The following is a 25,595-nucleotide window of genomic DNA, read 5'->3' as shown; positions in this document are numbered from 1 at the left end:
AATAATACAAAACAACAAAGGAAAAGGAGAGTAAATAGTCCACTTCCATCTGCATTCAGTCTCCAAGGTTCTTTCTCTGGATGGGGACAGCACTTTCCATCCATCATGAGTCTTCTGAAGTTGTCTTAGATTCTTTCACTGCTGTGAAGAACCAAGTCTATCAAAGTCAGTCATCGCACAATGTGGCTGTTACTGTGTACGACATTCTCCTGGTTCTACTCATTTCACTCACTATCAATTCATGTAAGTCTTTCCAGTTTTTTTTTGAAGTCGGCCTGCTCATCATTTCTTATAGCACAACAGTACTGCATTACTTTCATATACCACAGCTTGTTCAGCCATTCCCCAGCTGATGGGCATCCCCTCAATTTCCAATTCTTTGCCACCACACAAAGAGCTGCTACAAATATTTTTGTACATGTGGGTCCTTTTCCTGTTTTTATGATCTCTTTGGGATACAGACCTAGAAGTGGTATTGCCAGGTCAAAGGGTATGCACAATTTTATAGCCCTTTGGGCACAGTCCCAGATTGCTCTCCATGATGGCTGGATCAGTTCACAACTCCACCAACAATGCATTAGTGTTCCAATTTCCCCACATCTTCTCCAATATTTATCATTGTCCTGTTTTATCGTGTTAGCCAAGGTGTGATGTGATACTTCAGAGTCATTTTGATTTGCATTTCTCTAATCAATAGTGATTTACAATATTTTTTCATATGACTACAGATAGCTTTAGTTTCTTCCTTTGAAAATTGCCTGTTCATATCCTTTGACCATTTTTCAATTGGGAAATGGCTTGTATTCTTGTAAATTTGACTCAGTTCTCTCTATATTTTAGAAATGAGGCCTTTATCAGAGACACTGGCTGTAAAAATTCTTTACCAGTTTTCTGCTTCCCTACTAATCTTGGATGCATTTTCTTTGCTTGTGCAAAAGCTTTTCAGTTTAATGTAATCAAAATTATCCATTTTGCATTTCATAATGTTCTTTATCTCTTGTTTGGTCATAAATCCTTCCCTTCTCCATAGATCTGAAAGGTAAACTATTCCTTGCTCTTCTAGTTTGCCTATAGTATCAGTCTTTATATCTAAATCCTGGACCCATTTTGACTTTATCTTGGTATAGGGTGTAAGATGTTGGTCTATGCCAGTTTCTGCCATGTGTTTTTACAGTTTTCTCAGCAGTTTCTGTTAAATAGTGATATCTTATCCCAGAACCTGGAGTCTTTGGATTTATCAAATAGTAGATTAGTAGTAGTCATTGACTGTCATATCTTGCATACCTAACCTATTCCACTGACCTACCACTGTATTTCTTAGCCAGTACCAAGTAGTTTTGATGATTACTGCCTTATAATACAATATAAAATCTGGTACAGCTAGGCCACCTTCCCTTGCATGTCTTTTCATCAGTTCATAAGGGATAGTTCTCAAGGCAGAGGGAGGCAGAAGGGGGCAAAGGAATAGAGGAGGAAATCTAGGTGATGTAAAAACAAAAGATATCAATAAAAAACTACTACATTTTAAAATAATCACATTTTGTGTATAGAATACTGTCTCACTGCCTCAAGAAGCAGTGCTGACCTCATTGCTGTATGCCTACGAAAGCTGGAAAGTCTACCAGTGCCATGCCAGGAAATGGAATCTCTTCCATTTGAATTGTCTTAGGAAGATTCTGAAGATCACCTGGCAGGATAAGATAACTAGACACTGACGTCCTTTCTTGAACTAAACTGACAAGCATTCAAACTACTTCTGAGAGCACAACTCTGATGGTCTGGCCACGTTGTTTGAAGGCCAAAGTTATGCAGCCTAAAAGACTATTTTATGGAGAACTCACATAGGGCAAGTGTTCACCTGGTGGTCAGAAGATGTGATACAAGGACACTCTCATGGTCTCTCTTAAGAACTTTGGAATTGTAACAGGGAAGACACTGGCACAGGACCACTCAACATGGCGTGCCAACATTAAAGAAGGTACTGTGCTCTATGAGCAAGGCAGAATTGAAGAAGCTCAAAAGAAACAGAAGATGCGAAAATTTAGAGACTCCACCCGAAATGTTTATACAGACTATTTGTGCCCAAGCTGCGGGGGAGCACTCCAAGTTCATGCAGGTCTGATCAGTCAGACACGCTGAAACTTGACTCTGGTGCAGTGATGTCATTGTGGTCCTCTTCCAGAATAAAGGACAACCACCAACCAACCAACCACTTGGGAGGAAAATACGTTTAAGCATGAATGAAGAGAATGACCATCCTCTTCTGCCAGGACAAAGGAGACGTGGGTTTGGGTCTAAAAGGGGTGGCCAGTGGATTGAGATTGGGGGAGGGGGGTGGGGGAGGGGACCACGGGGAATAACAAATTCACTTTCTGTGTGACCTTGGGCAGCTCACTTCCTTTTTCCAGAGCTTAGCTTAATCATCTGCAAAGTAAGGTAACTGGACTAGATGGTCTTAAAAGTTCCTTTCCACTCTGCATTCTATAAACTCTTCTCCAGCCTTCATATTCTGTGACAAAAAAACATTCCAAGCAACATATCAACAAATTGAACAGTAAAGGCATATAAGCATTAAGATTTAAAACTTAAGGTACTTTCTTAAATAATTTCATTGTTACATCATTCTGCATTTAGGCAAATCATAATTGAAAAAGCAGAAACTATAGGACTCTAACCCTAAGACCAAGATTCTAGTTCCAGCTCTAGGGAGATGAAATAGAGACATGAATAGACAGATAGACACAGCATTCATTAGGCACTTAGGATACAAATATAAGCAAGCAAGGCAGTGCCTTCTACCAAGGAACTAATATTTTCATGGCAGAAGGGTTTGGGGCACAGAGGAGGGAAAAGGAATGGCAGGGACAATACAAAAGGATGGAAGAAAAAAGCGGAGTCTAAAGAGAGCCCAGGCCAGAGTAAGGTGAATCACAGCTGGGGTCCTTCCTGAAATGGTGGTCCCGGGGAGAGAAAAAGGCCCCAGGTCAGTAATTTCTCAGGGTGGCAACATGGCAGAAGAGGAGTCCAGGTGAGAGAATGTTAAAGGGATTACTCTCTTTTAAGTACTGTGACAAAGATTCAATTAGCTGACAAACTAAATCAAAGTGTGATTCAGGAGCAAAAAATAGACTCAGAGCCTTTATCCAGCAAAAGATCTTCATTTGCCAAAAATGGAAAACTACAGGAAAAGGTGCCTTTACTGTGGCATCACACGAGAAACTCAGAAAAAGACAGCCTCCCTCTATCTATCAGGAATTCATGTATAACTGACAGGGGGAAGGTGCACCTGTCACTGTCAGCCTAGTACATAATGCTACTGTTTCAGAATTTCTGCCCTTTTTGTCACTTAACCATAGCCATTAGTTCCCTCAGGCCAGATTCTGTGTACTTTTGTCTTTTTAGAGGGATCACAAAATTTCAGGGTTGAAAGTGACCCCAAAAGCCATTTCTCTAGTCCAACCTATACTAGAAAAAGGCCTGAGGTAAAATTAAGTGTAAGATATCTATGGGACATTCAATTCGAGGTGTCCAAAAAGCAGTTAGAGATATAAGACTGTAGTCGTGTTCTTAGAAATGATCACTGAAGTCAAGGGAGCTGAGATGAGCCGAGTGAAATGGTATGGAGGGAGAAGGCATCCTCTGCAGCCCCCTACAACCCTATGGCAGTCACCTTGCCCAGGCCCAGGCCCCCCCCCACTCCTCCTTTCCAGATACACACTGCCTGACACCCTGGGACTACTTCACCCCGAAGCTAAACTCTGTGGACAGCGGTAACCTACCTGAACACTCCTCCCGATCACATCTTCAAGTGCCCATCAGACAGCTCACTGACATCAATTCACTGTGCCCACGTGTGAACTCCTTATCTTTCCCCCCAGACTTCCCTCTCCTCTTAGTTTCCATATTCCCCGTCACCCAGCCTCTCAACCTTCCTGTCATACGAAGGGGGTCTGCCTGCCTCCAATCCACCCTCCCTTCAGGTCTGACCACATCACTCCTCTACTCAATAAACCCCAGTGGCCTCTATGGCCTCCAGGATCAAATACCAAGGCTCTGTTTGGCCTTCAGAGCCCTGTGTAACCTGGCCTCACCTCCCTTTCCAGTAATCGTGCATCCAGTGACACGGACCTCCTGGCCATCCCAAGAACAAGACACTTCACAGCTTGGCTCTGCACAGAATTCTCCGTGTCTGTCCCTCCTGCCTAGAATGCTCTGCTTCCTCTGCTCAGACTACTGACCTCTCTGGCTTCCTTCAAGTCCTAACTAAAATCCCACATTCCACCGGAAGCCTTTCCCAATCCCTCTTCATTTCAGTGTTCTCTCTTTTAATTATTTCCTATTTATCCTGCTGGGGCAGTGGATAAAGCGCCAGGGCCTGGATCAGGAAGACTCATCTTCCTGAATTTAAATCCTGCTTAGGTCACTCAATAGCTATGTGACCCTGGGCAAGTCACTTAACCCTGCTTGCCTCAGTTTCCTCATCTTAAAATGAGCTAGAGAAGGAAATGGCAAACCATTCCAGTGGCTTTGCCAAGAAAACCCCAAATGGGGTCAGACACGACTGAAAAATGACTACACCACATTTATCGTATTTTAGTACATAGCTTACTTTGCATACATTTGTTTGCATGTTGTCTCCCCCATTAAATTGCAAGCTTCCTGAGGGCAGAGACTGTCTTTTGCCTCTTTTGTCTAGCACGGTCCCCGGCACACTGTTCTTGTGCAGTCATGTCCAACTTTTTGTGACCCCACGGACTTGGCAAAAATACTAGAGTGGTTTGCCATTTCCTTGTCCAGTGCATTAAGGCAAATAGAGGTTAAGTGACTTGCCCAGGATCACACAACTCATAAGTATCTGGAGTCAGGTCTTCCTGACTCTAGGCTTAGAACTGCATCTACTGGGTCACCTAGTTGCCTCTAGCATATTACATGTAGTGTATGCACTTTGATTGCTGGTACTTGCACACTCTAGATTTCCAAGAGTCAGGTCATTAACCAGCCAGATCAGACACTGGAAATTCTGATGAGTAAACTTGACCCAGAAGCTATGGACCAGTTCTACATGAAAGATGGTGTTCCTGCAAATGATGTCACTCATGTGAGTGGAACTAGTGACCTGACACCAGGTTCTGTCATTGATGCTACAATGATCAATCCTTGTAGTCACTGAATGGAATGAAATCAGATGGAACTTACTGGACTATTCACATCACTCCAGAACTAGAATTTTCTCATGTCAGCTTTGAAACTAACATAGGTCAGAACTCTTACAATGACTGGAGAATTTGTGACCACCTTCTTCATAAATCAAGTTCTAAATGTTGTGTATAGTGTTTTCTTTGGCCCAAAAGATTGAAGGGCTTAAACATCTTAATCGCCAAATTACTCAGTGCAGTGGTTATAATTTTATTTTTATTTTTACCTGAAGAGGACAAAAGCCTTCTCTATCGGAAACTGTTGGTGATACCCAGAGAAAAATTATGCTGTACATAATCCTAATTGAACTGCTAAGAATCGGTAGTGACAGCAGAGTTGATTAAGAAGAATTAAGAAAAAATGCAGAAAGCGAACACAAAAAGAAGATGGTGGCACCTTTTTAGCTAATAATACAGGAGACCATGCTTCCCCTACCCACTACCTTGTAGTTGCAGAAAGCCCTAGATGTAACCATAGTATAATCATTTTGAATTGTATGAATTATACATCAAGGGGTTAGAAATCTTGCGTGACTGCTCTCTTCCGGGTTTAGGTATTCTACACCACTCTTGCTGTGAACTTGAAATGCACGCAGAAAAAACTTTTACTGGATGAGATTTTACAATACTTGTAAAAGCAATTCAATTAGGATTATGCATGGTGCAATTTTTCTCCAGGTATCTCCAAAAATTCCCCACAGACAAGGCTTTCAAACACATTAGTTTCCGCCTGAATCATCTGGGACTGTTCTATTAAGTTGATGCCAGATATTTTTTATGGGCAGTTTCTTCCAATTTCTAGACCACATTTTTCCTACTAATTCTAATTAATTTATTTATTTTAAGTAACTCCTACTTAAACACAAAGATTTCTTTATACTTGAGGAGTTAGATATTTTACCTTCTTGAGAAAATTATTACTATAGTTGATGATTTTGCCTATTTTATATATTTTGAGTCCCAGAACATTACTTTTGCTCCTTGTATCTTTAGTTCTTTAAGGTCAGTGATTCCCCCTTCATAAAATGAGCAATATACTGTCACACAGAGTTAACACTAGCCTTTCACCTTTGGGGGGAAAAAACCTTGGTTCAGATATTAAATACCGAAGAGGATGAAGGAAAACTGGGACACTAATGCACTGCTGGTGGACTTGCAAACTAATGCAACCATTTTGGAAAGCAATTTGGAACTATGCCCTAAGGCAACCAAACTGTTCATACCCTTTGATCCAGCAATACCACTACTAAGTCTATTCACCCAAGGAGACCATAAAAAAGGGGAAAGGACCTACAAGTACAAAAATATTAAGAGTAGCTCTTTTCGTGATAGCAAAAACTTGGAAATTGAGGTTATTCCCATCAACTGGGGAATGGCTAAACAAGCTGTGGTATATGAATGTAATGGAATATTATTGTGCTATAAGAAATGACAAGCAGGATTATTTCAGAAAAACCTGGAAAGACTTGTATAAACTGATGCAAAGTGAAATGAGTAGAACCAGGAGAACATTGTACACAGTAACAGCAATATTGTACAAGATCAACTATAAATGACTTGGCTCTTCTCACCAATGCAGTGATCCAAGACAATTACAAAGGACTTACAATGAAAAATGCTATCCACATTCAGCGAAAAAACTGATGGATTCTAAATGCAGTTCAAAGCATATTATTTCACTTTCTTTATATTTTTCCTGTTTTTTTTCTTTTTGGTCTCTTTCTTCTTTCACAACTATGACTAATAAGGAAAGATGTTTTACATGATTATACATACATAACCTAATTGCGTACCATTTTATTTGTTTTCCCAATTACGTATAAAGACAATTTTGACTTACTAATTGACTGAAGGAAGCTAGGGATTCTGTAAGTCAGTAATGAGGCCAGATTGTATTCCAGACAGGGAAGACAGCCTGTGTCAAAGCCAAGAAGCAGGAGACACGATGCTGTACACTGGAAAAGAGTTTCACTAGAAACCACAGGGTGGACAAAGAAAAACCACTTTCAATGAGCCTGCAAAGCTAAGTTGGAGTCAGGCTGTGAAGGACTTTCAAAGTCAAACAGAAGTTATATCCCATCTTAGAAGCAAGAAAGAGTCACTGAAGGCCCTTGAGCAGGAGGAAAGTGAAAGGATCAGACCTGCACTTGAGGGCTGCCACGATAGAAACCATATGGAGTGTCCACAGGAAGGGAAGAGACTGGAAGGAGGGAGCTTAATATACAGATGAGAGGGGAAAACTCAACATAGGACACTGGGTGGGGGGTCATGTGAGTGGACAGACGACTGGGCAGTGGGGACCTAAGACAAGATATGGCAACTGATTAGAATCAAAGGATGAGCTGCACTCTCAGAAGTACTTTGAGCGCTTGTCAGTTTATTTCAAGAAAGGACCTCAGTGTCTGGTTATCTTATCCTGCCAGGTGATCTTCAGAATCTTCCTAAGACAATTCAAATGGAAGCAATTCACGGCACTGGTACATTGTCCATGTTTCACAGGCATACAGCAATGAGGTCAGCACTGCTTCTTGAGGCAATGAGACAGTATTCCATACACAAAATGTGATTATTTTAAAATGTAGTAGTTTTTTATTCATATCTTTTGTTTTTACATCACCTAGATTTCCTCCTCTATTCCTCTGCCCCCTTCTGCCTCCCTCTGCCTTGAGAACTATCCCTTATGAACTGACGAAAAGACACGCAAGGGAAGGTGGCCTAGCTGTACCAGATTTTATATTGTATTATAAAGTAGCAATCATCAAAAATACTTGGTACTGGCTAAGAAATACAGTGGTGCGTCAGTGGAATAGGTTAGGTATGCAAGACATGACAGTCAATAACTACTACTAATCTACTATTTGATAAATCCAAAGACTCCAGGTTCTGGGATAAGATATCACTATTTAACAGAAACTGCTGAGAAAACTGTAAAAACACATGGCAGAAACTGGCATAGACCAACATCTTACACCCTATACCAAGATAAAGTCAAAATGGGTCCAGGATTTAGATATAAAGACTGATACTATAGGCAAACTAGAAGAGCAAGGAATAGTTTACCTTTCAGATCTATGGAGAAGGGAAGGATTTATGACCAAACAAGAGATAAAGAACATTATGAAATGCAAAATGGATAATTTTGATTACATTAAACTAAAAAGCTTTTGCACAAGCAAAGAAAATGCATCCAAGATTAGTAGGGAAGCAGAAAACTGGTAAAGAATTTTTACAGCCAGTGTCTCTGATAAAGGCCTCATTTCTAAAACAGGTCTATCCTCTTTAATGAGCCTCCCCCTTTCCCAGAAATCTAATACAATCTGCCAGACTTAGAATACTACCCTGAGGGGATCTCCTCCACAAGAGACAGGTTCTTGGGCTTACTAGAGCCCCTCCTTTCCCAGGTGCTTGGTCATATTGGACTTTGTAGCTGATCCTCCCACAGCCCCCCCAAAAAAAGTGGAGGAAGAATTTAGAATTACTAACAAACAGCACTGTCCCATGACTACTACATTGAAACCCAGCAACTAGACCTGCAGAATTCACATGACTCTCAGGCCCAGCATAGAATAAAGGCCAAGTTATTATATTAGAAGGTCAAATTCTCTGTGCTTTGTCTTTTCTGGAGATCACAGAATCTCAATGCTAGAAGTGACCTAGCTGCCCGAAGAGCTATTATTACCCCCATTTTACAGTTGAGGAAATTGAGGCAGAGGCAAAGTGACTTGCCCAGGGTCACCTAGCCAGTAAGTGTCTGAGGCTAATCTGAACTCAAGGCTCCCTGACTCCAGGCCCAGAACCCTCTCCACCGCACCAACTACCTAACTGCATATATATTTCTCTCCTCTCTCTCTCTCTCTCTCTCTCTCTCTCTCTCTCTCTCTCTCTCTCTCTCTCTCTCTCTCTGTAGCTCAGGGGTGTCAAACCCCAAATAGACATGGGGCCACTAATGCAGACAAAAGGATCTCTGCGGGGCACATATTGATTCAGTTTTAAAATGTAATGTAATCTATATTTTTCCTTTTGCTAAATTAATCTGCTTTGGACCACACTCCAGCTGCTTGGCACCTGTGCTCCACAGCCTCCCTTTACAGGCCAAGCCCAGAAGCTCACAATGCTACGGTGCCTTGTAAACCCTCCCATGTCATGGTAGTGTCAGCTACATTATCACTGAGAACGTGATGCCAGAACAAGGCCTCGGTGGGAGCAATGGAGACTTCACATCCTTGCCATGGAGACAGACGAGGCTTCTCCTACAGCATGATTGTACACGCTGCTATGTAAAGGAAATTCAAAATAGAAAGGTTATTTAAAACAAAACAAGATATTGTATCCAGGGGAAAATGTGATTAATTTGGAGGCTCTAATGTAATGATAAAAAAAAAAATCCAGTGGCCTAGAAAAACATTGTTCCTGACCCATACCATAAATTGGTATGATCCAATATAGCTCAAAAGGGTATTAAATGTGTAGGACTTTATAAGTTACTAGGAAATACAGTGGAAAGAACATTGAGCTGAGTCACAAAGGCTTGGATTCAAGTCCCTATTCTTCCCCTTATGAAGTGTGACTTCTACAGGGTCACTTTACCTCTCTGAGGCTCAGTTTACTCACCAATAAAACAGAGATACTGATATGTGTCCTCCTGTCCTCAAAGGGATATTACAAGGCTCAAGAGAGCTAACTCATTCAAAACATTCTGTTACCACAAAGAGTTATTCATGGATGTGCTATTTATTACCACCAAGTGACCTAAAATCACAGAACTTTTAAAACAAAAACAAGTGAAAGAAAATAGAAAAAGTCAGAAAACAATTAGCTTAACTCAAGGACTTTATGAGTGGAGATTTAAGTAGGTCGCTAAACAAAAACAACTAATACAATCAACAGAACATATTATTGCCACCTCCTAATTTGGTGACATCTGGCATGTCAATTAGCACATACTACTCTGCCAATTTCAGCTCCAGGCTAACACTGGACACTCTCTCCTTCCTCAGTGCACAGGGAATACAATCTATTCATCTAGGACATGGCGTTGTTCCTCTTTGGAATAACCGTCAATTGATTCTGGTTTAAGGAATGTGCTCTCTGCAGATGCCCATCCTTCCTGACAGACCTACTTAGGTAATCCCATCTCCCAGAAGGCTCCACCAAGAGAGCAAAGTCAAGTTCCCATTTGCTTCCTTAACTATCATGCTCTGACCCAAGCCTCTCAGGAACAAGCAGGTACCTTGAGGGTTTTGTTAAGTGTCTGTTTCTACTGCCAGTGCCTGGAGCCCCACCGGCTGCATTCTCCCCATTTGTGTAGGAACAAATTTCACTTAACTATGTAATGCTGACTGGCTTTTATAATGGTGTATTTACTTCAAAGATACAGTGAGAACAAGTACACAAAAATTTCCCTCCAACATCACCCCATTCTCTGAAGGGGGATTAGACTTTTAACTTAGCTCAGTTTCTACATAGCACTGGTCCCACCAAGTCTGGTCGAGGGTCCTGAAGGCCACTCCCAATCTCTTGATCACTCCTTGCTCTCCAGGGCAACAAGGCTTCGCTGGTTGCAAAGCCCACTCTGGACTCTGACTCCCAGAAGCCCATGGCTTGCTCTCTGAGTTTTTATGATCCCAAGGTCAGAATCTCCACTTTCCATACCTAAAAGACAAATGAACAAAAAGGCCGAAGAGGCCCTATTTCTCAGGGATCATATGGCCTGAGACTGAGAGCAGGCCCCATGGTCCTTTCTCTTCAACCACTTTTTCTCACAATACCAGGCCTTTCTGAAGATGCCGAAGTTATGGCTCCCGAGCTGATAAAAAAAAGGCTCCTCCCAATCACAATAGTGGGCCAACTGAACTAGTTACAGAATGCTCATGTGGGCTCCAGTTTCACCATGGCACTTCCTTTACACACCATCATGATTTTCTCAGAAACAGCACCCTGTAGAGATGCCATCTGAGTGAGATGATGAACCAGAGCCTTATGTGCTTACCCAAATTAAACAATCCAGCATTCATTTATTAACCATTACCAAGTCACCTGAAATCACAGAATTTTCAGAAGAAAAAGAAGAGTGAGACACAGTCCCTGACCTCAAAGGATTTAAAGCCTAGAAAGAGAGACAAGACATGCCTACAAATAACTAACATAAAATAGAATGTGTCCATAGGAAATAATGGAAGCACTAGGCCAGAGCACAGTGCTGTGATAAGAATGCTCTGCAAACTTTAGAACACTAAGGAAATGTGAATTATTGTTATTATCTTAAGGTACAGTACCATGGATATGAAGAGCACAATCCAGGGCTGTTTTAAGTATTTTTACTATAACCTGGACAGAGGTGGGGAGTAAGACACCTGGCGCTGATCTCTACTACAAGAAAGGAAAATGGACTTCATAACAGCACTCACTTCTCAAATATTGCTCAAAGAATCATGGACTCAAAGAACTTTAGAGTTAGAAGGGACCTTGAAGATAAGCTAGTCTAAATCCCTCATTTTCACACAAGGAAACTGAGGCCCAGAGAGAGGCCTCAAAGCTACTAAATGGTAGAGCTCCTGAATCCCACTCCCAGGTCCTATCCACTACACCCATGATGTCAAACATACATCCCTGCTGACTACATGTTGACTTAGACACCCACAAGTTAACATGCTCATGCTGTTATTGTGGTTTCATTATTTTGTTAAATATTCCTAATTAAATTTAAATCAGAGCGCTGTGGGTAGCATGGGGGCCACATGTCAGACACCTGTACTACACCAGCTGTTCAAGGCAAGCACTGGATGCCTGAGCCTCTGCTACTGTTGTTACATCCAGAAAAGGGAGGTCGATGACTTTGCACAGCTCTGACTCACTTAAACCAAATGCACATACAAGTGAAGACATCACCCCGGGATATTACTGGTCCTCTTTGAACACAAAAGGCAAGCAACCTCAACAACTACTCTTCTTGAAAAGAAAGGCTCCTCCAAGACCAAAACTCTATGACATCCATGATCAAAATCACTGCTCCCTCAAGCCTGGTTTCGGCCCATTCAGACCCTGGTCCTAGGGATCTCAGGTAATTAGAGAGGCTGAGTGTAAAGTTTACCTTATGCCATTCTTAATAAGCAGCAAGCATTTATTAAGCATTATGTGCCAGGCATTGTACTAAGTGAACGGTGAAGAGACTGAAACAAATGGTTGTTAAGAAAATTGTTGCCGGGGGCGGAGCCAAGATGGCAGTGTAAAAGCAGTGATTTGCTTGAGCTCTCCCCGAAACCCCTCCAAATACCCATTAAAAAATGGCTTTAAACAAATTCTAAAGCAGCAGAACCCACAAAAAGACAGAGTGAAGCAAATTTCCAGCCTAAGACCACCGGGATGGTTGATCAGAAAAGTATATCTCGCTGGGCAGGGAGAGGAACGCAGTTTGGCGTGGGCGTGCAGGCCACAGTGAACCTGGAACAGGCCTCAGAGGACCGAATAGCAGGCAGCTGTGGCGGTTTCCAGACTCCTCAATCCATGAACGCCTAAGACAACTTAGAAGGTCAGTGGGAAAAGTCTGTTTCTGCGGTGCTGAGAGAGGAGCTAGGTCACAGCCAGCTCCAGAGCACGGGCTTCTGGCCCACAGACTGAGGGGGAATCCAGTGGCTGATCAGAGGGGGACTGCAGATCTCTTTGCTGGTGCTGAGGCAGGAATCTCTTGCTTTGCCTGCCCTTGGATGTGGGTCACAGTTCTACGTGGCGGTCCTAGGGAGAGGAGGAGCGCTGGCATGGTAAAGCTTGTAGTGGCAGTGCAGAGGAAACCCTCCTCAAAATTCCGAGAGAGAAAAGACTGCTTGTGGCTGGTCACTCAAAGACCAGAGCACAGGCCAGGAAAAGAGTAAACACCTCGACCCTTATCATACCACCTTGGAAGAACTGAAAATTTACAGGTCCCTACAAGTATCTCTGAAAACAGCTGTACAAACCCCTGAAGCTTGGGACAGTACATTCTCCACATTGGAAGCAGACTCTTACCTTAACAAAGAGTTTAAAACTCAAGTAATTGGCTGGGATCATGAGCAAGCAGTGCAAAAAGAGTCAGACTATATTATCTTACTTTGGTGACAAAGAAGATCAAAATACAACCAGAAGAAGACAACAAAGTCAAAGCTCCTACATCCAAAGCCTCCAAGAAAAATATGAATCATCCAGGCCTTGGAAGAGCTCAAAAGGGATTTTGAGAAGCAAGTAAGAGAAGTAGAGGAAAAACTGGGAAGAGAAATGAAAGTGATGCAAGAAAATCATGAAAAACAAGTCAACAGCTTGCTAAAGGAGACCCAAAAAAATACTGAAGAAAATAACACCTTAAAAAATAGCCTAACCCAAATGGCAAAAGAGGTCCAAAAAGCCAATGAGGAGAATGCCCTAAAAAGCAAAATTGGCCAAATGGAAAAGGAAGTCCAAAAGCTTACTGAAGAAAACTTCCTTAAAAATTAGAATAGAGCAATTGGAAGATAGTGACTTTATGAGAAATCAAGACAGTAGAAAAATCCAAAAGAATGAAAAATTAGAAAACAATGTGAAATATCTCATTGGAAAAACAACTGACCTAGAAAATAGATCCAGGAGACAGAATTTAAAAACTATTGGACTATCAGAAAGCCATGATCAAAAAAGAGCCTAGACATCATCTTTCAAGAAATTATCAAGGAAAACTGCCCTGATATTTTAGAACCAGAGGGCAAAATAGAAATTGAAAGAATCCTCTGATCACCTCCTGAGAGAGATCCCCAAAGGAAAATCCTAGGAATATGTAGCCAAATTCCAGAGTTCCCAGGTCAAGGAGAAAATCTTACAAGCAGCCAGAAAGAAACAATTCAAGTATGGTGGAAACACAATCAGGATAACACAAGATTTAGCAGCTTCTACATTAAGGGACCAGAGGGCATGGAATATAATATTCCAGAGGGCAAAGGAGATAGGATTACAACCAAGAATCACCTACCCAGCAAAACTGAGCATAATCCTTCAGGGGAAAAAATGGTCATTCAGTGAAATAAAGGACTTTCAAGCATTCTTGATGAAAAAACCAGAGCTGAATAGAAAATCTGACTTTCAAATACAAGACTCAAGTGGAACATGAAGAGGTAAACCGGAAAGAGAAATCATAAGAGACTTATTAAGGCTGAACTGTTCACATTCCTGCATGGAAAGATGATATTTATAACTCATGAGACCTTTGTCAGTATTAGGGTAGTGGGAGGGGAAAAAATCATATGGATGGATGGATAGATAGATAGATAGACAGATAGATAGATAGATGGCACAGGGTGAGTTGAAGATGAAGGGGTGATATCTGGAGAATAAAATTAAGGGGTGAGAGAGGATTATACTAGGAGAAGGAGAAAGGGAGAGGTAGAATGGGGTACATTATCTCGCTCAAAACAGACATGAAAAGGTTCTTACAGTGGAGGGGAAACAGGGGAAGGTGAGAAGAAATGAGGGAATCTTATTCTCATAGGATTTGGCTTAAGGAGGGAATAACATACACACTCAATTGGGTATGGAAATCTGTCTTACCCTACAGGAAAACAGGGGAGGAAGGGGACAAGAGAGCAGGGGGATGATAGAGAGAAGGGCAGATTGGGAAAGGGGTAATCAGAAGGAAGTACTTCTGAGGAGGGATAGAGTCAAAAGAAAGAATAGAATAGATGGGGGGGCAGGATAGGATTAAGGAAAATAGAGTTAGTTTTTCACAACATGTCTACGATGGAAGTGCTTTGCATAACTGCACATGTATGGCCCGTATTGAGTTGCTTGCCTTTTCAATGAGGGTGGGTGGGGTGGGAGGAAGGGAGAAAGTTTGGAGCCTGGAGTTTTAGAAACACATGTTTAAAAAAAAATGTTTCCACATGCAGCTGGGAAATAAGAAGTATAGGAAATGAGGTACAGAAATCTATCCTGCCCTGCAGGAAAGTGGAAGGGGAAGGGGATAAGAGAAGGGTGGGGAGAGACAGAAGGGAGGGCAGACTGGGGGAAGGGGTATTCAGAATACATGCCATCTTGGGGTGGGGGAGGGGCAAGATGGGGGGAAAATTTGGAATTCAAAATCTTGTGGAAGTAAATGTTGAAAACTAAAAATAAATAAATTTTTTTAAAAATAAAAAGACTTAAAAATAAAAGAAAAAAAATTTGTTGCCTAATGAAACAATGTTTTTCACAGTGTCTCTGAACAGCTTGTTGTTTCTGTTCAGCCATATCTGACTCTTTGTGACCCCACAGACCACAGCGCACCAGGCCCTTCTGTCCTTTACTGTCTCCTCCAGGCTGTCCGAGCTCATGTGTGTTGTTTCCATGACACTCTCTGTCCCCCTCCTCCTCTGCCCTCCCCTTCTCCTTCTGCCTTCAATCCCTCCCAACATCAGGGTCTTTTCCAATGAGTCCTGTCTTCTCACTGTGTGGCCAGAGTACTTAAGCTTCAGCTTCAGTATTTGACCTTCTAGTGAATAGTCTGAATTAATTTCTTTAAATATTGGCCAATTTGATCCCCTTGCTATCCAAGGGGCTCTAAAAGTCTTCTCCAGCACCACATTTCAAAAGTGTTAATTCTGTGGTGCTCAGCTTTCCTTATAGCCATACATTGCTACTGGAAAAACCACAGTTTTGACTATATGGATCTTTGTCGGCAAGGTGATTCTGCTTTTTAGTGTGCTGTCCAGATTTGCTATAGCTTTCCTTCCAGGGAGCAAGTATCTTTTAATTTCATGGCTGCAGTCATGGTCTGCAGCGATCTTTGAGCCCAAGAATATAAAATCTGACACTGCTTCCATTTCTTCTCCCTCTATTCACCAGGAAGTGACAGGACCAGTTGCCAAGACATTAGTTTTTTTACGTTAAGCTTCAAGCCAGCTTTTACACTCTCCTCTTTTACCCTCATCAAGGGCATTTACAAAGCTACAAAGTAAAAAGCTTGCTTATCAAAACTGATTTTGTGCAACAATAGAGAAACTGTGTATAAAATGAATCCTCTTGCCCACAACAAGACTGTATCATGTTGCTTAAAACATAAAAGCCATTTCCTTTCAGCAGGATTCTGGGGTGCTACTGGACAAAGCAAAGGCCTCTCCTCAGATTTTGGTTCAACATAAAGAAAAACTAACAATTAAAACCATCCTAAGCAGACACAAGAAAACAACATATACAATTAAAGCAAAGTAAATGGGAAAAAATGAAAATCCAAACTAAACCCTGCAAAATTATAAGGACTAAACTTGGCCCCAAAGAAGAGACGAGAAAAAAATACCTCCCTCCTTCTTTACGTGGGGGGCTGCAGCTATGGAATACTGCACACAGAGTCCAACTTGGCTGATTATACTAAACAGCTCTCCTCGCCTCCTTTTGCTGATGCTTCACTCCATGCAAATTAAGCTAAGTTTTTCCACAAGAGGTACTGAAAATATCGGGAGTTGTAAATGGCTGGAGGGACAAAGGCTCAAAAGCTACCGACCCTGACAACAAAAGAAGCCAGAGGGGAAGGGCTGGAGCTTCTTCCTCAAACTTCGGACTGAAGACCTGCAGAAGAACCCACACCAACCCATCCACTGTGGCTGCATCCAGTTGAATTAAAGTTGTGACCCCTCAAATAGCCTTTCCCTAATCTGAACATCCTTCCCTTGCTGGCCAAGTAAACCATATGTTAACTGCTGAATGTCCTAAGCTAGCAGGGCACCAGCTTGAGTCAGAAACGGCCTATGAGATGGAGGGAGGAAGGATCTTTTGGAAATGAAGTTGATGTCAAAACAAATGAGAGCCCTTCAATGTTTTCTAAACCAAACAATGAGCCACACAAGCTCCACTAGGACTTTCAAGGGTATCCCATTTCCACCAGATCCAACCCCAGCCTGACTATGGCCTCTGCCTCTGCCCCTGGGACTTCCTGGGAGTCCTCTGCCTTGGCTCAGGCATCAACCCAGATCCAGTTCACTGTCGGAGGCCTACTCACTCTCGAGTCTTTCCAGTTTGCCCTCCCCAGGTTTCAGGCCTTTCTCTTCATCCCAGCGCCTTCTCTGACACTACACAGGACATTCCCAGACAATATCCACCTTGAACTGCTAGCTCCTTCCTCCTATCTGAACTGCCCAGGACTGTACCTGCCTGTTGTGAGGTGGATCTCCAAGGCCTCAGGGGACCTAACACCACAAGGTGGGACGATAACGCAAGCAAGGCTCTGAACTATCACTTCCCCATCTCAATGGAATCCCTTCCAGTCACTAATAATCTACCTGAACTCATTCCTCAGTGGCTAGTATTCTCTGACCCTATCCTCCTCTCCCCATCCCAGTGATTCTGAACTTCCAGCTGTCATCACTCAAACCCTGTTCTGTCCCCTACTGCTTTCTCCCTTACTCCCAATTCCCCTTAACCCAACCCTCCAACATCCCACTCCAGATCGACTCCACCCCTTACCCTTTGCTCTCTGGAATGTTCCATCTCAAACCCTAACTTTGCCATTACTGTCATTCCCTGCCCCCACCTGCTAGTGTCTTCCTTTCTGAGATCAAATTCCACCTACTTAGAATCTATCTAAAATGTACCCATGTTGTCTCCCCCATGGAATGTGAGCTCCTGGGTGATTAGCACAAGGCCAGGACATAGTAATTGCTCAATAAATGTTGCTGACTGACTGAGAAGCAAGCGCCATTCAAGACTCAAGTAAGACAACATGACTGGGAAGGCTATGACAGATTAAAAACAAGATGGAAGCTGAGACTAAATTAAGAAATGGAAGTACTGAAAACAAGCAGAAAATTAAGACCAAATAATCCATTCCAGTATCCACTCCCTACTCCCATACAATCTTCTGTCCTCTCTCACCATTCCTAGAACGCTGCTGGAGAGAGTGTAAGCTCAACAATTACACACAGCCCAGAAATGCTTTCTACATCTGCCAGGATCTAGGGAGTATTTTTAACTCCACATATCCAAATATTGCGTTTGTAATGCAGAGAACTAAGCAGCCATCAGCCTGTCCCTCCAGCCCTCCTTCAGGTTCTTCAAGTCGCAGCTGCTCAGCCTAGAAATAACAAAGAACTGACATCTGCGTCCTGCCGAACTGTGCACGATCACCTGAGGCGTCACAGCGCCACAGAATCCATGCCTGGGAAGGAACGTCAGAAGCCACTGAGTGAACAACTAAGGTTACTCTGTTCACCTACCCGACAAGGCATCCAGCACTTACCCGAAGACTTCCAGTGAGGAGGAAAACCCTCCTCTAACTGGGGGGCTGGCATTGGGGGGGCAGCAGGTGGGAAGGTGGTTAGTAAGTGATGACAAGAAGAGAGCGATTTTAATTTTTTTTAAAATGCAATAATGAAGAAAAAAGAAGTTAAGAAAGAAGCATAGAGAAGAAAGACAATCTGGAAAAAATAATGTTGAATTCATTATGTAGTTGTGGGTTTTTTAAGCAGTTTCCATAGAACTGTCTTTTGTGTTCTGTTGTGCGTATGGAAATGTTTTCTTGTTAAGTCAAAAATTTAAAAAATAAAATGTTTTAAATAAATTTTAAAGCTGGGTATGGTAGCACACACACCTGTGGTCCCACTGTTGCTGGAGAGGCTGAGGCTGGTGCATTGCCTCATTTTGGAAGGTCTGAGCTGCAGTGAGCTCAAGCAAGTAAGTTCCATACTAATTCCAGCACCAATACGGTGAGCCCCCAGGACCAGAAAGGCACCCGGCTTCCCAAAGAGGGGCTGACTAGCCCAGGTGGAAGAAGAACTGGTTAAAGCTTTCATACTAATTAATATTGAGACTGGGCCGGTGGGTGGCCAAGGTACTTTCAGCATGGATTGAGATAGGAAGACTCTGTCAATCAGTCAACAAATAAATTTTAGAAATAAATAATATATTTTTATAAAATAATGCATGAATCAGTTTTGGCCCACTGTCTTATCTGCTTATTTAGATCTTGGGCAGTAAGGTGGCATAGACAGAGTGTCAGGCCTGGAGTCGGAAGACCTGAGTTTAAATCTAGCCTCAGACACTTACTTACTAGCTGGGAGATTCACTTAAACCTGTTTGCCTCAGTTTCTTCAACTGTATAATGGGGATAATAATAGCACTTACCTCCCAGGGTTGTTGTAAGATCAAAAGAGATAATAATTACAAAGCGTTTAGCATGGTGCCTGGCACGTAGTAAGAACTATATAAATGATAGCTATTATTATTATCTGTATCCAAACTATCTTAAAATTACTGATGTCTAACCTCATAAACTAATTATAGATTAGTGCATCTGATAAATGTCAGTACTACTCAATGAAATCTCTTAACTCTGCCCACAGGCACTGAAATCAAGACTATAAATCCTTGAAGACAGAGGATCATGGCTTATCTCCACTTATAAATGTTCACTGCAATTTTTTATTAAAAACTACAAAGTATGTAACCATTTAAAACCCCACTGGTCACTTTGTTTCAAGGCAGAAGTATGAGCCATGAACAAAGCTTAAGGTGTATTTAGTACCCCTGAAATTTTGAAAATGTGGGGGGAGAAAAGATAGCCTCTTCTAGATACGTTTTAAATCAGAGACAATGTGTGAAACACTTCACTTTGTTCAGCTCCAAATTGCAAGAATATAGGAACGTATAACTAATTCCTCTGACAAGCTGCTTTGGCCTCACTCTTCTTCCCATTGTGTTTTTCCTAATGTCCGGTTTTTGTTGATGCCTAAAACACCATTGATATATTTATAGACAATAAGCTCTACAATTATAAAAAACGGATTCCCTGACTTGTAGCCAGGCATCATCAATTCCTCGCTTTTTCCCCAAGTGTGTTTACAGGCACATTTAATCTACTTACATACTCACTCACTCCTTTACTCAATAAATCAAGTCAACAGGATTTAAGTGTCAACTATGTGGCCAGCATTGTGCTAAGCATTAGGCACAAAACAGTCCCTGCCTCAAGGAATTCACAATTTAATGAGGGAAGCTGCATGCCAACAACTGTGGGCAAACAAGATAAAAGGATAAATTGGAGATATTTACCAGAGGAAAGGCATTAACATTAAAGGGAATCACAGAAGGCTTCTTGCAGAAGGTGAGATTTTAGCTGGGACTTGAAGGAAGTTGGAAGACAGACAGAAGAGGGAGAGCATTCCAGGCCTGGGAGACAGCAAGGGAAAATGCCTGGAGTCAGGAGACGCAGGGAGAACAGCAAGGAGGCCAAAGACACCAAACCGCTGAGTCTGGGAGGAGAGGAAGGTGTAAGAAGATAAATTCATACTGCATCCCTCCCGTGGGCACTCTGTACCACACCCTGGGGGGAATACAGAGAGTGACTCAATAGAGTCCCCGACTGCTGTTTCACAAAGTGAAAGAATTCAGGGTGTTTAATGTGGAGATGGATTAAGAAGGAGAGCGGAGAAGAGGAATAACCTCGGTCTTCCAATTCATGCAAAAAAGGGCACAAACTTGTTTTCTGTTGCTTCAGAAGGCAGGACTGGGACCCCAAAGCACATGTCACAAGGCCCATTTCTGCTCAATACATGGAACTTTTTAACTGGAGCTCTCCAACAAGGGAGGTGTTGCCCGTACAGATGCACAACCACAGGAAGAGCTTCCTACATTGGATGAGACATCAGACTCTACGATTTCTAAGGTGCCCTTCAACTACACTGCTAAGCTTGTTTGAAAAGGAGTTTAACAGAAACTGCTCCCTCAAATTAGTCTCTGTACTCACAACCTGATCAGTAAAGTTACTTTTTTTCCTGTTATCATAAGACCCATTCTGGACCTTCACATATGTATTACAAACAGATAATTCTTGCAGGAAAGGAAGATGTTCAGTATTTACCATGTAAACATTGTAGCTACATGGGTTCTATAACAACATTGATCGATAATCCTCACCCTAGATACCAGACTCCTTACTTAAGCAAATACAGAATCCGTGTCAGCAAAGCAGATCACTTGTCTACCAGTGAATGGGCACAAGGAACATGCCTAAGAACCCGTTACACACACCATCAAGATGGCACCGAGCGCTTTACAATTATTCCCAGTCTGGCGGCATACAGGTTAGAGAGACGACATGAAGACATACCGTCTCTACACCCTTCTACACACAGGACAGTGAATGAGAAGCATATAAGGACAGACACCTCCCTCCTATGCTGGGACTTGCCTTCACTCTTCCTAATGGAATTATGTAATAATATTATCTACCGTGTAACCATATGTTGTAGGCTGGTTTTGAGGTGAATGAGCAGAGAAGGGTGGTAAACTTCTCTCTGCAGTGACAAACCAAAGAAGAATGAAAACACTCACTTACCTGAATGACCTCTTCCCCTCCTAATCACAACAGATCAGACAAGTAACGCCCAATGCTTGCTTTGGGACGTCCCAGGATGTCTCTACCTCTTCTGATGCCACAAAATTCTGAAAACCTTCCCAAAGTGAATCTAACTGCAAATCCCCAAATCATGTGCCATCAGTTGGGTTAATATGACCAGTGGTTCATAAAATAATCATAATAACAAGCTTTTACGTATCACTTTAAAGTAAACAACGTCTTATTTTATCCCCACAGCAATCCTAGGAGGTAGGTGCTATTATTATCCCCACTTTACTGATGAAGAAACTGAGAGAGACAGTGATTAAGTCACTTCCTTGCCCACATTCAGAACTTGTAAGTATGTCCGAAGAGTTTGAATTCAAGTCTTCCCGACTCCAGACCAAGAGCATATCTACTGGGCCACCCTGCTGCCTCTAACAGATTAAGTGCCCTCTAAGGAGCTGTCATATCTCACATGTAACATGAGTGAAACGTGGGGAAGAGCACAAAACTGATCACATCTCTCCCTGCACAGCCACGTTAACAGGTGTCTCCTGACACCTCCATCTATCCCGTGAACTGCTCAAAGTTCCGGGTCTCCTCGCTCTTCCCCCAACTCCCTTAACGAAGTCCCACGCCGTCGCTTTACCTCCAGCTTCTTCCCCTCCAAGCCACACAGGGACACTCTGCGCCCGGCTCTGCAGCTGGTTCCAGCAGAGCCCCGAGTCCAAGTCGTGACCGGCCAAGAGCCAGCACTGCCCTGGCCATGCGGCCATCCAGCCTTCCCCCGGGGAAGCCACCGCACTTTTGGACAGCTCGGGTTACTACCAGCAGCACCGTCCTCGAAGACAACCGCTATCCGAGGCTCTCCTCGGCCCACCCAAGGCTTCTGTCCCCGGGTGTGAAGCCCTTCCCAGAAGTGTCCGGGGGCTTTTCACTCCCCTGGCTGTTGCCCCTCCGAATGATCTCCGCGTCCTTCCCCTGACACGGTCCCAAGCTGCGGGCTGACCAGGGCACGACCCGTCCACGGTGACCATCCCCGCTGTCCGGCCGTGCCCTACTCTTCCCGAGGTGACATTGTTGGGGGGGGTTTTGGGGGGGCGTCCCTTCCTCCCTTCCTCCCAGCTCTGACCCCTCGGCCTAGCTCGTTCACGTCCCCCCCGCCTCAGAACCCCCCCTCGCACCGGGGACCCTCGGGCGGCCTCGCGAGCCTCTGCGCACGCAGGCCCCCCGGCCCGCCACCGGGGGGGGGGCTCCCGCCACGCAGGCGCACTGGCCCAGGACCGCCCCCCTCCAGCCGGGGGAGCTGTGCACCTCCCGCCCGCCCGACCTCTCCCCTATCCCCACCCCACCCCACCCCCGCCCCCGCCATGGCGCAGGCGCACAGCCCCCCGCCCCGCCCCTACCTGTAGTAGGAGAGGAGGCCGTTGCTGAGAACGAACCAGCGGCGTTGGTAGCCCTTCAGGTAGTTGGTCCATTTGAGGAGCCAGCCCTTTAAGGTGTCGGGGTTGCTCCCGCGGCCGTCCTCGGCGCCTGGAGGCCTGGCCTCCGCAGCCGCCTCCTCGGAGGGCTCGGGCAGCGGCGGCGGCGTCGATGCAAGCGGAGGCCGCGGGGGCAGCGCGCTCATGGCAGGCGCCTCAGTGTGGCATGACAGCAGGGCACGGCGCTGAGGAGGGACGAGAGCCCGCGGGCGCCCCCTCCGCCCCCGGGGCCCCGCGGGCCGTCCCCGCCTGCCGCCGCCGCGGCTTTCCCCATGGACGCCCCCGCGAGCCCCGGGCGGAGCCGCCGCCGCCGCCCACCCCCGCGAGCCCAGCGCCAGCCTGGGGAGCCCGTCACGAGGGCGGCCCCCGCTCCCGCCCGGCGCAGGACTCCCGGCGGGGGCGACGGCGACGGCGACGGCGGCGGCGACAACGACAGCGGCAGCGGGCCGCGAGGAGGGAGCCCCCGGAGCCCGACAGGTGTGAGGCCGGCGCCGCAGCTGCGAGAGTGGCACGTGGGGGGGCGGGGCCGTCACGTGGGCGCCCCTCCCGCCTCCGGACCGAGCCTTGGACCTCTGAGGCGCGAGAGTGCGCGCGCCGGCGCCGCGGGGGTGGGGGCCGTCACGTGCGTGAGCGCCCCTCCCAGCCCGCCTTGGGGAAGCGGGGAGGAGTTGGGGAGGGGGAGGGTAGGAAGCGGCGGCGGCGGCGGCAGCAGCCTCCGCCCCTCTCCTCGCTCGCCCCCGGCTCCGTCTGACACAGAGAAAGGGAACGAGAGAAAGCGCGCCGGCCAGCGCGGGTGTGAGCAGGCACGTGAGGGAGCCCCGCCCTCCGAGCTGCCTCGGGCTCCGATTGGCGGAGTGAGCCACAGGAGAGCACGTGGGTGGGGTCCCGCCCGCCCTGCCTCTGCCGCGGGACACGTGCAGACTCTGGCGGAGCTGGCGCGCGCCTTGCTCCCCCTACCGGGCGAGGGCAGCACGTGTCCCCGCCCTGGGCGGCTGGCCGCGGCGTGACTCCTGGCGGGCTCTCTTTGGCGAACGGGGAGAGTCCTCGCGCCTTGCGCCCCTTGCCGGGCTCTAACCTCTAGGAGCGCACTGGCTGCGGTACGCACGTGGCGAGCACGCCCCAGGCGAAGCATCTCTGGTCCCTGGCACGGTGGCGTGCCCTCAGAGTGTCCGTCCTGCCGAGGGCCACGCAGCACGGGCAATTCAGGACAGGCAAAGAGCGACCAGCACTGGCCCTCCTCCTCGTCCAGTGCTGCTGGGAAGTGTGCCCTGCGGCCAGCAAGCCCCCATGAACCTCCAGCATCACAGATGAGGAAACTGAGGGTGCAAGAGGGTTTTGTAGCTAGGGAGTGCCCGGCTGGGATTTGGACCAGGCTGTCGGAAGCCCATGCCCAGTGCCCTGAGCACTGGCATTGCCGGGAGCCCATCCCGGAATGGAGGTGAGCACCGGTGCGGAATCCTCAGCAGGACGGGAAGGGCACTATCGGCCGTCATCACCATCTCCCTGATTGACGTGTGCCCCTCAAGACCCTGTCAGAGGGTCCCTCCATTAGCACCAGCCGCGTCGCCGTATGGAGGAACTGTCTACTGACCTTTCTGCTTTACCAAACCAAAGCTGCTTTTTTTGTGCTCGTTAAACCACAAACAGTGAGGTCTCATATTCTCTGTGTCTTTTCAAAGTGTGATGACAAAGACACGAGCAGCTAGAAAGAATTTTTTGCTGAAGCCCATCTGCCCCTGTCTGCTATTTCACCAATACCATTCCGTTTCCTTTGGGCTGTTTGCCCCCCTGTCTGGAATGCACCCCCTTCCTCTCCTTCCGCACACACAGCTCGGCTCCAGCATCTCTCCCTGGCCCCCACTCAGTCTACTGCACTCATGAGTACCTCTTTTGTTCCCCAACAAAACACTCCAGGAATGGCTTTTATGATGGTTGCCGGTGAGGTATATGGGGCTTGGGAAGGAAAGTGACGTAACCAAGAAATGGCAGGAGGAAGGCTAGAACCCAGATTTCCTTGAGAAGGGAGTCGGTCAATGAACATCAAGCACTTACACATGCCAGGTATCGGAGATACTAAGGCAAGGGGCACAAGACAGATATCAAGGCAGCACTGAGGTGGAGAGTCTGGGTGCCTGGGAGGATGAAGATCCGAACGTGAGGCAAGGGGAAATCTGGCTTAAACGAGTCTAAGGGTCCAAAAGGCAGCAGGGCTTGCCAGACTGGAGCTCAGGAGAAAAGGCTGAGTGGATGACTGGCTGGTGCCAGGGACGTACATGGGGAAGTTAAACGTGAAACCGGCTCCAGTTTGGACTTGAGGTTTTGGCCTATGTGGGCTTTGAGACGTGTGGAGAAAGGCTGGCCCTAGAGACGCAGATCTGGAAATGTTCTAGAGCAGACCTGAAATCCATGCTGGGGATGTACCTCCCTCGCTCTAAGCTCCACAAGGCCAAGTCTGTGTGGGAATCTGTCCCTTGGGACAGTGGGTAGAGCGCTGGGCTTAAAAGGCCAGTCAGATGAATCTGAACCCTGCCTTAGACACTTCTTGGGTTGCCCTGGGCAAAATCATTTCACCTCTCTGTGCCTCAGTTTCCTCACCTGTAAAGTGAGAGGCTTGGA

General features: G+C 45.4%; 1 protein-coding gene across 1 annotated transcript in view; it reads right to left on the bottom strand.

The window, feature by feature from the left end:
- The window catches only part of OSBP2 (oxysterol binding protein 2), a 277,980-nt gene extending 254,482 nt beyond the window's left edge, over nt 1–23,498 (bottom strand). Inside the window, 2 exon segments of the mRNA XM_020996548.2 lie at nt 22,905–23,151; nt 23,154–23,498. Coding sequence (XP_020852207.2) covers nt 22,905–23,151; nt 23,154–23,253 — 347 coding nt within the window. The 5' untranslated portion in view covers nt 23,254–23,498.
- Between the last annotated feature and the right edge of the window lie 2,097 nt (nt 23,499–25,595).

The sequence above is a fragment of the Phascolarctos cinereus genome, unplaced genomic scaffold (genome assembly GCF_003287225.1).
Source record: "Phascolarctos cinereus isolate Bilbo 61053 unplaced genomic scaffold, phaCin_HiC Scaffold_4;HRSCAF=312, whole genome shotgun sequence".
NCBI classification, from domain to species: Eukaryota; Metazoa; Chordata; class Mammalia; order Diprotodontia; family Phascolarctidae; genus Phascolarctos; species Phascolarctos cinereus.
The sequence above is the reverse complement of the archived record's forward strand: the minus strand, read 5'-3'. Positions and strand labels throughout refer to the sequence as shown.